This window comes from Pseudopodoces humilis, chromosome 8 (genome assembly GCF_049639895.1).
Source record: "Pseudopodoces humilis isolate 2021_Gansu_Grassland_sample_001 chromosome 8, ASM4963989v1, whole genome shotgun sequence".
Classification (NCBI taxonomy): Eukaryota; Metazoa; Chordata; class Aves; order Passeriformes; family Paridae; genus Pseudopodoces; species Pseudopodoces humilis.
The window spans coordinates 27,798,673-27,814,688 of record NC_142207.1 but is presented as its reverse complement, the minus strand read 5'-3'; the positions used below and the strand labels follow the sequence as shown (position 1 = coordinate 27,814,688).

The following is a 16,016-nucleotide window of genomic DNA, read 5'->3' as shown; positions in this document are numbered from 1 at the left end:
TGTAAGTGGAATGAATTCTTGGCAAACGTCTACCTTTGAAAATCAGATTGGAAAAAAAAGAAGTTCAGTTATTTACAAAACTAAATAACACATTTTACCATTCTCCATTAAAAAAATTCTAATGTTACTTTCTTCTTTATACCTGGTGCCATATTTGGTGGAAGAATCACTTTGATATCAGGAAATTGACAAAATTGTTGCTACCTGATGTGACTGTTTATAGAATCTCTCTCAGATTTTATCCCCCTTTTCATTCGAGGTTTTACCTAACCTGGGCTTCACTCAGGCTTGGGCCTGTGTCTATATAGTAAATGGAGACTGTGAAATAGGATTAAATAGAATCTAATTTGAGGTCCTGATTTTACCATTTCTCACACTTAATTAGCATATCTATTTAGGGAAGACAATACTCCTAAGATAAAGGATTATTCCTCAGAACTAGGAATATGTAGGAATTGTTTATAACCACAGCATTGTAATTATTAAAAACACTGGATTTGCCTGAAAGTATCAGCAGACAGTGAAAAGAATTCATCCATGACTTCAGTTGAACACAAATATCATTAAGATAGAGGCATATCGCAAAAGTCCCTATTGTTAAGTTAGAGCAGACACATTTACACTACCTAGAAAATACAAAATGATGCGTAAGTATATTGAAACTTTTTCAAAGATGTAGGAGGCAAGAAAAAACAAGAATTAATAAAAAAAAGAAGGCATTGAATCAATGTGTGTGTGTAAATATCTTTAAAAAATCAAAATTGAAAGCATATGCAGTATATTTTAAAATCAAGATTTAACTACATTTTCTTTACACTGATTTGAACTTGTTTTTTTTTTTTCCCAGCCTAAAATCTTCATTATAGTTTTAAAGGCAAAACATGACTTGGGGTTGCTTTGCCAAAATATGAGTGAAACTTAGCAAAAAGTATGTATTGGCATAAATAAATTATATAATTATTTTTTTATTGGTTTATAATATCAGGTTCATGACATACCAATGCAGACACAATAACCACTAAGACTTAAAAAAATTACTTCTTTAAGAAGTACCTAGCAAAACATATTCTCATCAATAGTTTTGCCTTAGTCTCATCAATGCTAAAATTAGTTATGATTTGCTATCTGCGTGAATGCATACTTGAAAAAATTAAAACTTTTTTCCCCATTGCGTTCCTTGCCTTGTGAATTAGATGTTCATCACACAGGAAAATACGTCAATTTTCACACTTCATCAGCTCTGTTCAATTGGTACAGGAGAACCACTTTTGGCTCCCAGCAGAACACTTAATTTTAAGAGCTTCCCAAAATGCAATGTCTAGGTGCAAGTACTGGCTTATGTAAGCTATGCTTCAGCACAGCTCGAAGACAACTGTATTTTCAGCTGGTTTATGATACAAACTACGCCCACTGAGGAACAATCATTTGCCTTAATGATGGAGATGGAGTAAGATGAGTGTAAAAAAAAAATCCACATTAAAATAGATATCGCAGGCACTTGCTGACTTGTGTTCAGACAAACACAGAGATGTTTTTATCTATCATACCTTTCTTAGTTTGAGTGAACTCCTCGACTTCTCAAAAATATGTTCCTATCTGAAGGAGGTGTAGACAACACAGCAGTGTCTTTCCACAGGGGACTGCATCAGACCTTCTTGAAACTGAACACAGAACCTGTTATATGCACTTATCACAGCCAATCTTGCTTTTTTTAATACTTTCTAGGCAAGCACTTTTACTGTAAAGCTTCCTTTTGTCAACTCTTTTTTATTAGACATTAGGAAGTATCAAAACAAATTGCTCTTTTCCCTCTCCACAAAGAAAAGCATATAGATGCCTCAGAAGCATCTAGAGATGCACAGTCAGAAAGACAACCTTTTATTCTCTTCTAGAGAAGAACTTAACTAAACCCTCACTTAGCTGTACCATACATAATTCTAAAACCTCTGCATCTTGTGGACAAACAGACCAAAAATACAATTTGTTCAGTGTTCCCTGTAGGTTTGATGTTCATGAAATTTAAAATTTATAGATTCCCTATAGACCTTTTCCAATTAAAGACTTCAGGTGTCAAAGGTTGTAACATAAGGACAGAATTAGAAAGTTTTAAACCTTTGATGTCAGAAGACGATTCATTTAACAATAAATCTCTCTCTAATATTAAATGTGCAAAACATATCCTAGAAAGGATAAAGTTCTTAAATATGTTATATGCATCTGTCTTTGCAATATGCTGCAGAGTTTCTGGCAGATATAGACTTCAGCTACGACAGCACTGTGTTGTTCCCAAATAATTAAACCACTGATTAAACTTCGTATGATTTCACAAAATACAAGAAAGATCCTGAACATATTTCTACATGGAGCAATAATTCCCTCTATTAAAAGACTGCATGGTAATTTTCTTCTCTGTTGTCTTTAAATTAGTCTTCTTATGTAAGCCTGTGTGGCAGTATGGGGATATGTGGCAAGTTTTTTTTGTTGGTTTGGGGTTTTCTCCCGCCTCTTTGTTGCAGTGACTTTGTATGATGCTCTCTCTCTTGTACAGTGCAGGCTGGGGTTAAGCCCTTCATTCCCTTACAGTCTCTTCTCTCCAGTACTGTTTAACATACACATTCCTTCAAGGTGAATATTTTCTATCTGCTTTTAGCGTTACTAATTTTGTGACATTTTTCACCGAAATGAAGCAAAATAGTTGTGTTATACATGTATTTTGACATTTTTTGCATAAAATTTAGAAGGAAGTTAATGAAAAAAAGCTCAGTGGTATCTAGATCTGTCCCTCACTTAGCATTTCTTTGTGTTGGATATGATAAATGCCTCAATACCCTTGACAGAAGCTCTAGACCTTTTGAAACATGGAATTCTACATTTATATATTGATTATGTGTATACATATATAAACTTCACATCCTTTAAGTAGCAATTATGACCTGTAGCCAGGCATTTGCTAGTAGCTAACAACTGGTTAAGGTAAGGAAGTTCTCTCTTATTTTCTTCCTTAATAAGTGACTGCCAACACTTTCCAAACACATTAATTAGGGAATAATAATCAGAAACCAGGGAGAAATTAATATTCCCACAGACTCTTTCTGCCTCTGAAGCCGCTAACTGTAATTTTGAATAGTCTTAGATCCCCAGTGACTACCAGCTTGCCCAGCCCTACCCGTCCTATTTTCCATCTCACTGTATAATCTCTTTCCTGGGCTTTCACCCTTGCTGCACTCCCCTTCACCCCACCTTTCCCGAGGTCTCCACGTGGATAATCTCATTATAACTAAATACCCGCTGAGGAATTGCAAGGGACAGCACCACGCTCGCACGAAGTCTTCCAAATGACTCCCGCCCTTCCCGGGCGGCTCCTGATCCCCGCTGGAGCCCCGCGCCGGCACCGAGCGGGGCCCGGCCGCGCCGCCAGGGGGCGGTGTCGGCCCTGCCAGCGCCCGCCGGGCCGGGGCTGTGAGGGCAGGGCGGGAGCGGGACCGCCCCGGGCCGGCGGCCGACAGCGGAGCGAGCGGCGCAGCCCCAGCCCCACACGACCTGCTTCGCTTTCGGCTCGGTTTTAAGAGGCGGAGGAATCCCACCGTGAGTCTTCGCCGTCTTTTGCGAGCTCTCCCTTACGCCTCGCACCCACTCTGCTGGCCCGCCGTCAGGAAACTTAAGGTTGCTACCCCTTACACCCGCAGCCCCCACGGCCGGCCCTGGCAGCGTATCTGTTCCTACCACGGTGATCCGCTTGAGGGCTACGCGGGCTGCAGGGGTTTTAACCTGTCACCTCTTCCGCACGCTGCTTTTACCCTGGCACAGAGGCAGCCCACACCTGCCGAAAACGCGCGGGGAAGCATTCCGCTGCTGCCCCGGCACACGAAAGCTCTCGACAGGCAGAACGATCCCCCACAGGCCCGCCTGGCCAAGGTCTTGGCGGAGGCAACCAGGTGTTACAAGTACTCCTACACCGCCCCAGCCGCCCCCCGCGCACCGCCCCGACCGCTCGTCCAGGAGTCCCGCGGGCACGCCCCTCCGCAAGGCCATTGGCTGCTGCTGCGCCGCCGGGGGGCGGCCGCGCCGCCGATTGGCCGAGCTCGCCGTCCGTCAGCGCCGCCCGTCAACACAAGCCCGGCTCCTGTCACAACAGCGCGGGGCTGTGGCTGCACTTCCTGCGCGTTCTCCGCGTCCCTCGCCCCGCTCCTCTAGCACCGCGGGGCCCTGCGTGGTACCTTCCGCCCCGGGGGCGGACATGGCTCCTCCGGGGAAAGTTGGTGCTGTCGCCGCCGTGCCGTGAGAGGAGCGCCGCGGGACACCGTCCGTTCCTCCGTCCGTGTGACTCCCCTGCCTTCCCAGCGCCCCGGAGAAGTTGACACTGCTCAGCGGGGCGATGGCAGAGGCTGCCGGCAGCAGAGAGCAGCCGGCGGCGGGCCGTGCTCCTCCCGACGCCGCTTACCGTGCCGAAGAGGAGCCCGAGGCGGCATCGCTGGATGCTCCGGCGGTAGCCGGGGGCAGGAGGCGGGAGCGCCGCAGCGGCGTTTCGGCCGTGGGTACCGCGGAGCGCTTCCCCGGCGGCAGCCTGGGGCCAGCGGCAGCGCCCGACCCCGACGCCTGCCTGCTGGAGGCGGCCAAGGCCACCCCGCGGAGGAGCAGCATCATCAAGGTAAGGGCGTGCCGCGCCACTGGGAAGTTTGCGCGGGTCCCGCCGCCGTGTTACCCAGGCTGAGGCCGCCCTCCGCTGCTCCCCTGCCCGTGGGAGGAGGCCGCGGTGGGCAGAGGGGTGGTGGGAGCCCGCCGGGGTAGGGCTGCGCACACCCTCCGCGCAGGTGAAGCGGCCGCTCCACCGTGCAGCGCTGCTGTCCTGACTGCAGCGAGCAAGGACGGGGGGGGGCACGGCGTTGCCTCGCCGGAGCCCCCGGGGCCGGGTGCGTGCCCGGGCCGAGGGGCTCTCCGGGATCCGGGATGGGGTGCTGCTCCCGCCGCCGCTGAGAAGGATCGGGGTCCCCTCCGCGCTCCTGCGTGGCCCATGGGGCAGCTTCCCGCCGAGTTGTAAAGTTTTTGTGTAGCAGCTCATATCTTGTTCTTATTTAATATTTATGAAGTACCTGGAAGCAGAATAAATAGCTTCTACAGCGGTGGCTTTCTTAGTTCTTGAGCAGTAAAATATGCAGTGTCACAAATTAACAGAAGGTGTGTTTGGAGACTGACTGTAGTATAGGTTGTTGCGGAGCAGCACCGGGTGTTTAGCACTTGTAATGTGAAATTAACAGGTCGGGCGTGATCTTAAAGCCTCCGCCTTTGTTGTAGTCTGCTAAAGGAAAATGGCTTTATGATTATGTTAATTCTTCTTTTTTCCGGTTTCATTTTTTTAAAATAAACTCTGTGGTTTTGAATTAAACGGCATCTCCTTCCAAGTAGGTAGGCTTAATCGCCAGTTTCCGGGGAACCGATGAATGAAGTCTCCTGGGCGAACTTAATTTAGCATATGGTCACACGTGATCACTCTTGTTAGTGATTTGCACTTGGAAGGCATCGGGAGAACAGCGGAAAATAAGACTTCTCATCTGTAAATGTGTGAAGGCACTGGGTAGAGCTCTGCCTCAATTGCGGAAGCCCAGGACGCATGCTTAGCTCTTGCAGCTTAGTATGCCTATTCAAAAAGAGAACAAATACGCGAAATACTTATTTTTTTCAATTTAAAGCTTTCAGTGTTCAGAGGAGACCGAGGTAGTTAAATGCAAAAGAGCCTTGTGGGTTCTTTGCAAGTTTCACATTGAAATATTAACTCATTAAGTCCAGCAAAGTGTTAAGGGTGGTTTTAGTTTTCTAAGGACATCCACTAAATGTGATGGGAATGCTTCCAGTCTGAAGTTGCATAAACTATAAATGCTTTTTCTAAATCAGGACCAAAGTTCTGTAACTGTATTAGTATGGAGATGATATTTTTCTTTTAGAATAGTGTGAAGGTTTCAAAAATTGAAAATATGCAATCTTGAATTTCAGTTAAAAAATGCGTAATTAATTCTGCAGACTCTACCAGTTCCATGTAGTAGATATGTTTTTTTATGTCATAAGTCGTGTATAATTGTTAATGACTGAGTAGCATTTTCACTACAGGTCGATAGCTTGATATTGATGATTTAGCACATCAGATAATGATTAGCACATAATGATAATGATCACTCCTCTAACTGGAGGAAGTTTCTTGAAACATATCCAAGGATGGTGTCTAGAAGGAAAAAGATTTCTGGCAGAGGTAAGAAAGTATTAATATTCTTATACAAGGAGCTGGTAAAGTCTCATCTGAAATACTGAGTAAGCTCAGTTTCCTGTGCTTAGGAATGATTCATTAGGAATGCTTAGGAATGATTTCAAACTGGAGCAGATGCATAGAAGGATAACTAGGATGGGCTGATAAAGTCTCTGGATTGAGTACCGTATGAGGGGAATTATAGTTTTCTTGGACAAAAGCAAAGGATTCCTATGCATAGATCCAATCTGGAAACTAGAAGTTTATTCCAGGGCCTGTAAGGGTTTGGAATGGTTTTATGATAGGAGTGGAATGAAAAGTACCATTGTTAATCATAAATTTAATTTTTAAATAGATGGATTAAATTAGTTAACTTGGCTGTGTCTGATAACAGGTGTCTGAACTTGAGGGTTCACAAGCTGTGCATCTCTAAGGCACAGTGTCGGGACCCCATTCAGAGCATTGCATTTCTTTTCCCACAAGGCTGTGTCAGTGGTGTATAAAAGTGTTTTAAATCACAGTTTTCCTTTGGCTTTATACTAGGAAATGCTATTAACTTGGGGTACAAATTAAACAATGTATTTGCCTGCATTTTCAGGAATTTCTAATGTCCTAGGATATATTCATCAGGTGTTAAATGCAAATTTTATTTGGAATTAAGATAATACCCTCCAACTTTACTTTTTTTTTATTTTTCAGGACTTCAACATGTAGGATTTCTGCTCAAGCATTGTATGTTTTACAGGGAAATTAATTTTCTAATGATTTATTTTATTTATTTTACTCCAAAAAGTCCATATATTCATATAAAACTATAGTCAAAATAGTATTCTATTGCTTCCTCTAAGCTGATCTTATCTGCTGAAAAATGTGACTTAAGAAAGCAAAGGAAGTTGCACAGCAAGGACAAGCACTTACTCTGCAGGAGTTGAACAGAACACCCTTGCTCTGTTTTCCCATTTCTCTCCCAGCTATTTAGATGGGTACTTTAAACATGAGTGGTCTTGCTCAATTAAGCAAAAAGTTAAAATTCTGTAAATTTTGATGGTCAAAGTACACTTCTAACAGCATTTTTTCCCCAACTATCTTCTGGAGCTCTGTAAGTCTCAAGGTTAGCATCTGAGAGTTCAATTCCGGTGGAAGCCAGACTTGGTTACATTGGAGTGTTCTGGCACCCACAGTATAATTGTGAAGTACAAAGACTGAACATGGACTTGCTTTGAAAATCTTTCCTGTAACGAATTCCACTTGTCATATATTGCGAGTAAAATATAAACCCTTCTAAATAATCTTCAGTGTGTTTCATGTGCTCTATATTTGGCTTCAGTAACAAGCAAACTCATTTATAGAAAAAGAACGAAGTGTAGACAGAGTATTTTTATTCCTACTTTGCTGATGTTCACAGCTTTGTAGATTGAAGTGAATTTAAGAAAAGATTAATGAGAAATAGTTGTAGCCGTTCTTGTGCATTAGATTGTTTCACTAATGTGCATTAGTTGGGTTTTTTTTAGATTTTGGTTTTGTGGGATTTTTTTTGGTTTTTTTTCCTAGTGCAAGGAAGAGGTAAATGGTCTTACTACAGAACTGGAACAAGCAAGGGGGATTGCCATAAGGAACCTGAAATCAGTAGACAAGAATGCTTGGAGATAAAACTAGAGAAATGCCAAGAGATCATAGAACTTGACCTGTTTTCTAGGAGGCCTAGAGATGGACTACATGTCTATGCATTGACTAAATTATTTGCCAAGTGTTTCCTTCTTTTTATTTTTATTTTTTTTTGCTTGTGAATAATCCAGGGCCAGTTGTTCACAAATAAAATAATAATTGCAACCACTTTTAGGCCAGGAGAGCAGAAGACTGGATTTCTGCGTTATTTACATGCGATGCTTTGCAAGCCTTCCTGTGTGGGGGGCTCTAAACAGAGTTAATGGATGTTGTTTTCCTTCTGGCGTGTTCCTTCTGCCATTGCCATGTATGAGTACTTTAATAAATGAGTAGGAAGGCTGTGTAATTTCTTATGTAATGCTACTGAAATACTTCGTAACTTTCTACCAAAATACTTCTCTGTCAATTCTTATCAAGCTTCCCTCTCTGCTTTGTTTGCATGCAAGACAAACTTTTGGGATCATGTGTTTTTCTTCCAGGATATTTGTTTAAGATACTGTAGCAGATAACGCAGCAGACTGTGCCCATGAAATGAACTTGAAGTAGCAGCTGCAGATTATTTAATTCAAGAGACTAACTTCAGTCACAGTAGAGCTGAGACCTTTTACTCAAGTTCTTCCAATGGCCATTTGCCTGCTTCAAGCAGAGGTTTTTTTTTTTTCTTTAAAGGCCAGTTGAGTTGTCCTTGCTTATAATACACTACTAGCCTAAGAACTGCAAGTTTCAGAGTTTTGCAATTGAATTAATCAGTGGAAGTGTATCAAGACAGCCAGTTGTCTTATTTCAAGACTTGTATTTTTGCTGGTGACATTTTTAGCTTTAAAAAAACAAACCTGCAATAAAAGCAATGAGTCTTAGTTTCTTTCAGTTAGTGTTTTGATATGTGGTGACAGAATTTAAGTGTTTTAAATACAGACCACATCTGTCTATGCAATGTAACTATTTAAGACTTTGTTTTCAGAAGAAGGGTTTTTCAGGACTGGAATGACTCTCCAGTAGCTTTTATGTAGCTTTTTGTTGTGTAAGGTTGCATTTAGACACCTGCTGCTTAAGAATCTAAAACTGACTATGTAAGATTTGTTAAAGGTGATTAACTACTTGATAGTTCATTGGTGATTTTATCACTATTGCATTCTTTGACATATATGTACCAGAGGAATAAAGGAGAATATTTAAGTTGAGGTTACATTAAATAATGTGGTAGAGCCTAAAAGGGTATTTAGAAAAGCAAGAATGACATGTCTAGCCATGCGAAGATTGCCTCAAAATGGGAAATCCATCAGATGGATCTGGAAAAAGGTAATTGGAGGGTGATATTTTTATGTATGTAAATTCACAAACATTGTGAGGAAACAGGGAACTGATATTTGCTCTCTTTCATAGAATGTGAAGTCAGGGAACAAACCAGTGATAGTTCTTTAGGAGCAGGTGTAAATTAAATGACAGTATTTCCTGAGGGAGCATTTGAGTAAATCATGTACTTTACAGCCCCAGAAATCTGTGCAGTCAGACATGTAAATGGGTTTAAGCAGGTTTGAAATGACAAATTGGCGAAGAGAGCTTCGCAATGCACCAAAAGCATCTGGCTTAGAAAGTTCCTAAACTACAAGTGCTTGAACTCTGGGAAGCCACAGCAAAGAATCGATCACTTTGTACTTCCTTGCTTCTTATGTGCATGTCCTTACCTCCCCAGGCACATACTTGTCTTGGGATGCCAGCCTAGGTTGATCTTCATGTAATCCAGTATCTGTTTGTTAAAAAAACTTAAAGGACTTGTTAAGAGATCCAGGGAACTGGTTTCCATTATTGCTAGTATAAAATTTCCTTAGAAATTAAAGAATCTTCTTTGTAAATTTAGTTATTTAGAATTAGTGTTTGCCAGCTTTACAGAAGAGAAGCAATTTGAAGATATTTTTTGGATTGCTGTGGCATAGCTGTTTATATTTTCATAACACTGCAACTGTATTCCATACACCACTGTTTTTTCTTAAGCGTATATTCAGGACAATTTTGGACAGAACAAATACTGGTTGTAGACCAGTCAAATGAATTATATGTCAGTGTCAAATGACTTATATCCAACAGTTAGTATCAGTGAAGATGGACAGTTTTTCTTTGAAAAAAAAGAAAAAAACTTTCTTTTCTTTTTCTTTGTTGCATTTATCACTGAGATACATTCTCATGGGGGGCAGTAGGCATTTCAGAATGGGCTTTAACCTCCATCGCTTTCCTCTTTGTTCTTAAAGCAACATCAGTAGGTCCAATATGGCTGTATCTAAGTTGGTAACACTGTAGTGAGAAAGATTTATGTCTTGTGGATTTTTTTTGTCCAGCTATCAATAATAATTATCATAGCAATGGAGATCAATCTATATAAAATGATTCAGGTGCAAAATTTGGGCATTCGGGTCTTAATGAAGCTGTCTTAAAGGCTCATCTGGCTAAAAGTCTCCTAAAAGTCAATGGGTCCCTTTACACTGTCTTGTCTGAACTTTACTACTTGAAAAATTTTAAACAAACCCAGTCAACCTACATCCAGGCCTTATTGCTTCCTTTGAAGTTTATAGTGAGCTTTCTGCTAACTACTCTAGAGTTGGTAGCCCATGTTTCTTGTTCTTTGGTTCCACTTGTCACATAATGTAACACATGACCAGTGATTTCAGCAAACATGTGGGTACAGATGGATAAAGTATTGTATTTGGCATGTCTTTCCATACCAGTTCATAATAGTCAAGGTGATTTGAGTGTCTTGCACTGAAATTACTGAAAGGTGACCTTTCTGTAGGATAACAGCACATCCAGTGGTCTGCAAACACAAGTTCTGGCAGGTCTTTTCAGGAAGTTGTTTGCTAGGTTATCTAGGTAAGAGGTAGGAGCTGTTAAGATCAGGAATAAGAGATGAAGTTGGTGATACTGGTTGATTTGTTTTTAAATTAGGTGCTTAAAGACTTTTCTGCAGAAGTACGTAAATAATGATTAAAAATAATATTCTGATGAAGTAATGGGGCTGGTGGACAGGGCAGTAGCAGAGGAGGAGAGCTTTCTATTGCTTTCCAAATATGTAGCTGTCAATAAAACTGAATTTTCCTATCTGTGTGGAGATGCAAATCCTGTTTGTCATGCTAATATTTTATTCATTTTGGAGTTCCACTGAGATCATTGCCATCTGTAACAAAAATGTTTTAATTAAGTTAATGGTATATTTTTTTTTTCTGTTCTTCCCTACAGTAGATGTGAAAATGCAGGCAGTTACTGTAGAACCAATAATACATTTGCTGTGGTGAAACGTTTAGCTGGTCATTCTTGTAAACTTAATCAACATAATTGATTGGTAGGTGTAATTTCTGGTAATACTGGGTGATTTTTATAAGGTATGAGGAAGGATGATTACTTTTAATAACACGTGTTCTATTTTTTTATCTAATGTGACTTGGAGGTTTTGACATGCATGACAGTTCAGTAACTACTCAGACTTGATTAAAAAAATAAGTGCTTCACATGGCTGGGTACCTTTACTAAATACTAACAAGTTCTGAAGACTCAAAAAGATCTTTGTATGTGTAAGTTTGGAAATGTACTTACAATCAAAGCCTTGTTCTTAAATCTTTCTGCATCATAAATATTCTGGGATTTGAAGCCTACTTATGCAGAATCCTGCTTTCTGGAAGAGTCTTATGTCTGAAGTTTGCAGTTTTAAGTGATTATTAACCCTCTTCCTGAAATGTGTTCAGTTTTCTGAGATTATTGTAATGCTGTCATTTAGTCGTGGTTCACTGTTTAATGTGTATTTATGAAGTTGAAAGTCTCTGATCATTAAGACTTTTTACCGGCCCTAACTGAAATTAACTGGAAGCAAACTGAGGTAAAATATTCCTTCTCTTCCAGAGCCACTTATATCAATGAAATTAGCCGTGGGATTATTGTTTGAGGCAGCATGCATCAGGTAATGTTATTGTGGCATGCCTATTTAGAGGTGTATCACAGTCTAAAAGGTAACTGATACCAATGTATTACTGTACCAAGGGGATTCAGTCTAAAAGGTAACTGACACCAACATATTACTGTACCAAGGGGATTTTAAAAAATATATTCTAGCTGTAAATGTAAACTGTGAAGATTTGATTCTCTTCCTGAGTAGCCTGCTCAGGGGAGTACTGACATACCGTGTCTTAGATAACCCCAGCTGAAACAGTTAGAGGAAACATTCATTTGAGTCATACTGAATTTTCCCAAGGCTCTCCATCCTGCTGGATCATGGCTGACCTTCAGGTTGACCTATGTTATGCTGCTTTGGTACTTCTTGAAGGGGTAAAAGGAGCATGTGTTTGCTGCCCAGTTCCTTGTTCAGAGATTTGTTCAAAGTGGAAATGTTTGAATATTTCAAAGTTGTCATGTCATACATTGATTTGTGTGGGTGTAAATGGCTATAGAAGAAGCAGAGTGGTTGGTAATTAGGACTCAAATCATCGTTGTTCACTGGATGCATGTTTTGGTAACTGGGATACAACTTCTGAATGGGCAATAAGAATCTCAGTTGGAAATTTATTCATTATGAAGCTGGCTGCTCAATTGCATACCTTTTGACTAAGTCTAGAATCAGGTGGAGTGCAGTGCTCATTTATTATTTTATGGACCCAAAGTCTGTTAAGCTGAAGTTGAATGGTGACTCTCACAGAGTGCTTTGGACCTAATCACCTGTATTGTATTATAGGTGGACACAGTATGTTTTTAATTGATTCAATAAGTTTGATGGATTAAAAATTTGTTTTGAGTGTAGGCTATGAAATTTTTTTATGCTATTTCACGCTTTCAGATAGTCTGGAGGATAAATGCAACAAAAAAGGGAGTTTCTTAAGTAAAATGCAGGCTGCACTTGTGGTATGAGATGCCTGCTGCTCATGGAAATGTGTCAATATCCATTTTGCTTTTGTGTGTACTGGTTGACTTTTCTCTATTTTGTGTTGATGCATCTCCTAGAGAGTGTCTGCTTAAAAGCCAAACCAGAAGAGCAAGCAGCCAGACAAACACTTCTGCCAGGAGTATTGATGAAGAAGATTGCATGAATTTAAGAAATTCTGTTATATCGGATCCTACTCCAGTCAATGCATTTTGAGGAGTAGGTGTGCTTTGGAGGCTGCCTGAGAATGACAGCTACACCATGCTTTTGAGAAAAAGGCAGGAAGTAAGTAGCAATAGGAGTTAAAACTCCTTGATCAGGAATCAGATGCTGGTGCTTGAGTATACCAGGGAAGCCACAGGACAGAGCAGGGTGAGAGCATGTCTAGAAGCTCAAGTGAAATTCAGAAAATTGGATTATATGTACTCAGAATGCTGCTGAGAGCGGAGGCTGTCATGGGGAGCAGGCAAGGCTGAAATAAAACCAGGGGGCCTGTCTGGGAGGTTGGGCACTGGGGTCGAGAGTCAGCCAAGAATGCACAAGCAGGACAGGGGTGAGGTGAAGGACCAGGACTTGGGGAAGAATTTTGAGCACAGCCATGGGGATCTTGTGGCAGTGCTCAAAATCTGCAGATGCAGCGCTGAGCTTCCCTGGAGGGAAAGTCACACAGGACAGAAAAACAAGTTTGTTGCCTGAGCTGGGTTGCTCTAGTTTTGTGGCCTTTTGGGCATGTACTGTGCTAGAGGTGTGTAGGTGTTTAAGGGGACTGGAAGCTGAATTATGTCGGGTTTGGGGATGGAGGGGGGAACCTGGAAAAGGGCACAAGGTGCCTGCCAGGAGGCTGGAGGTTTTTTTTTTTTTGGCCACAAATGTGCAGCTCTGGTTGAGAGAACAAGAGGAGGATGATTGAGGGCTGCCTTGGTCCTGCTCTTGTCAGCTTGGTGGTGATTCCTTGCGTCTCTCTCTTCTAAAGTGAAGATTGCTGCCTGTTTGAGCATCACCTATTAAGTGTTCCATATCCCTGTAGGTAGCATTTAGGCACATTTACTATTGTATGCTAATATTGCAGTGATGTTTTAGTTTTGTTTATGTTGTTGGGATGATTTTTTGAGGAAATAGATGGTCTTGGTGTATTCTCTCAGTTGTAGCCTATTTGCATAGAAGAACAAAAAGCATCATTTTTACCAAATGTTAAATTTTCTCTTAGGACACAAAATACATTATGGGCAACACTTATGAGTTGTACATATGAGTTGTATGTAGATGAGTTCTGGGTTCTCGCATTTTTCTGTAAGCTGTAGTTTTGCTTGGAAGACCCCTGTGAATTTTTTTGTTGTTGTTGTTATTCTTTTAATTTGACTTTACAACAACTTCCATGAATATCTGGTTAGAAGTTGCATTTGCTCACCTACAGGGTCTGCTGAACACTTGAGCAAGAGCTATCAGGAAAAAGCACTGTGAATGGAGTACTGTAAGATCCTTCCTCTTTTTCCAAATGAGATTATGTAGGAGGTTATTACATGAATTTAGCAAATGTAATAGTTTAATAAAAGTACTGTGTTCCACTGGTGTATGACACACCTCCAGGCTACCTCATGTAAATACTGTAATAAAAAATTCTCTGAGCACTGGCTAAAAAATAGATGTTGGAATTCATGAAACATAAGAAGAAAGACTTTCTGCAAACATTTTGTGTTCAGTGGTAGATGGAGCCCAGTCCCCCAGACTGCCTGGAAAGCTGCACAGCCTTCATTGAGGATGGAGCTTTCATCTGCTGGAGCCGGCCTTGCTCTGTGGGTGACACCCAAGCCTTGGCACAGGAGTGAGGACAGTCTCGTTCTGGGATGTACACATGGATGTGTCCTGAAGAAAGGCTTGTCTTCTAGTGTTATGTATAATTGGTTGTATTTGTGTGTGGTTTGGAAATGCAAGTCATGGTATTCACATAGCTTGTGAATTTCTTGCTCGGTGTTGTGATTCACAGTGGCAGTTACTCCCTAAAGCAATGCAGATTTTCAGTATAAACATAGTTTCTGCAGTCTGAAATCAGTGGCAATTTTCCCATTGCCATCAATGGAGGAGGGATTGGATTGAACACAAATACCCAATCACTAAACCCTGCTATTTTACCTCATAGTTTTCTTTTTCAGACTCTTAAAATATGGTTAATTATGTAACACATTATAATAACTTAGAGCTAGGCAAGGTTTATTTGGCAAAACTGTATGACTTTAAATATCAGCACTAATACTGCTGAAAAATGAATTTTGGAGGATTATTTCTAGATAAGTTCTTATTGGAAGCACAAAAAAGAATAAGTTGTTACTAGAACTGAGAAAAAATTAGAGATAACTTGCAGCAAATACATTTGTTTATTGTTTGCTTGGCAGTGCTGCTGTGGCATCACAGTATGTGGCAGTGATGCTGTGGCATCAGTGCTGCTGAATGCAGATTTACAATTTGGTTCATATTTAATACTTCTTTTTGCTACATCTTTATGGATGAAAGGGAGGGTACTCTCATACATAATAGTGAGATACAGTGCTCTGATGGACAGGGCTAGTGCTTAGAAGTGAGTGATTTCAATGGACTGATTCAAATCTCTGTTTGATCTTGAGATCAAATTGGAGCTTATTTGTGGACTTCAGAACATTCTCCTGGTTGCCAGAGAGGATTATTCCCTGCAGCAACACCTTCCATCTTGGAAGACTTTTCTTTTTTTTCTTTTTTTAACCATTATAGCTACTTAAATTATTCTACATCCCCATGCTGAGCATAGATTACATAGACCAGTCCAAGGCCAATGGTATCTTTCTGCCGAAGAAGCTGGGTTGCAGTAGGAGATGGGGGGAGGATAAGTAAATTGTTTGACTTGGGAGAGTGAAATGTGAGTTAAGCATCGTGCTTTGCCTAGGCTCAGCAGCTCTGCTGGGAGGGGCATGGGTGTGGGGAGAAGGGAAAGCTGAAGTGATAGGAAAAAAAGTTGATTTAATGAGATGAGGTTAACATCCTCATTTGCATTGATCAGCGTAAAAACTGTAAGGATGTCCCATGAGCTGTGAAGTGCTGACATACAAGCACTTGTGATAAAATCTGACTTTGCCCAAAGAGCTCACCTTTCTGAGGACTAATGGCCAGTATCATGTTGAGATGTGACCTGGGACTGGATGGATGATCCCATTTACCAAGAAGAGATGACACTGAGAGGAACAGGCAGCA

General features: G+C 41.1%; 1 protein-coding gene across 1 annotated transcript in view; it reads left to right on the top strand.

The window, feature by feature from the left end:
- Positions 1 to 4,125: 4,125 nt before the first annotated feature.
- Positions 4,126 to 16,016, top strand: part of PLCL1 (phospholipase C like 1 (inactive)) — a 179,546-nt gene continuing 167,655 nt past the window's right edge. Inside the window, exon 1 of the mRNA XM_005519920.3 lies at positions 4,126 to 4,648. Within this exon, the coding sequence (XP_005519977.2) occupies positions 4,376 to 4,648 (273 nt within the window). The 5' untranslated portion in view covers positions 4,126 to 4,375. The remainder of the gene's footprint in view (positions 4,649 to 16,016) is intronic.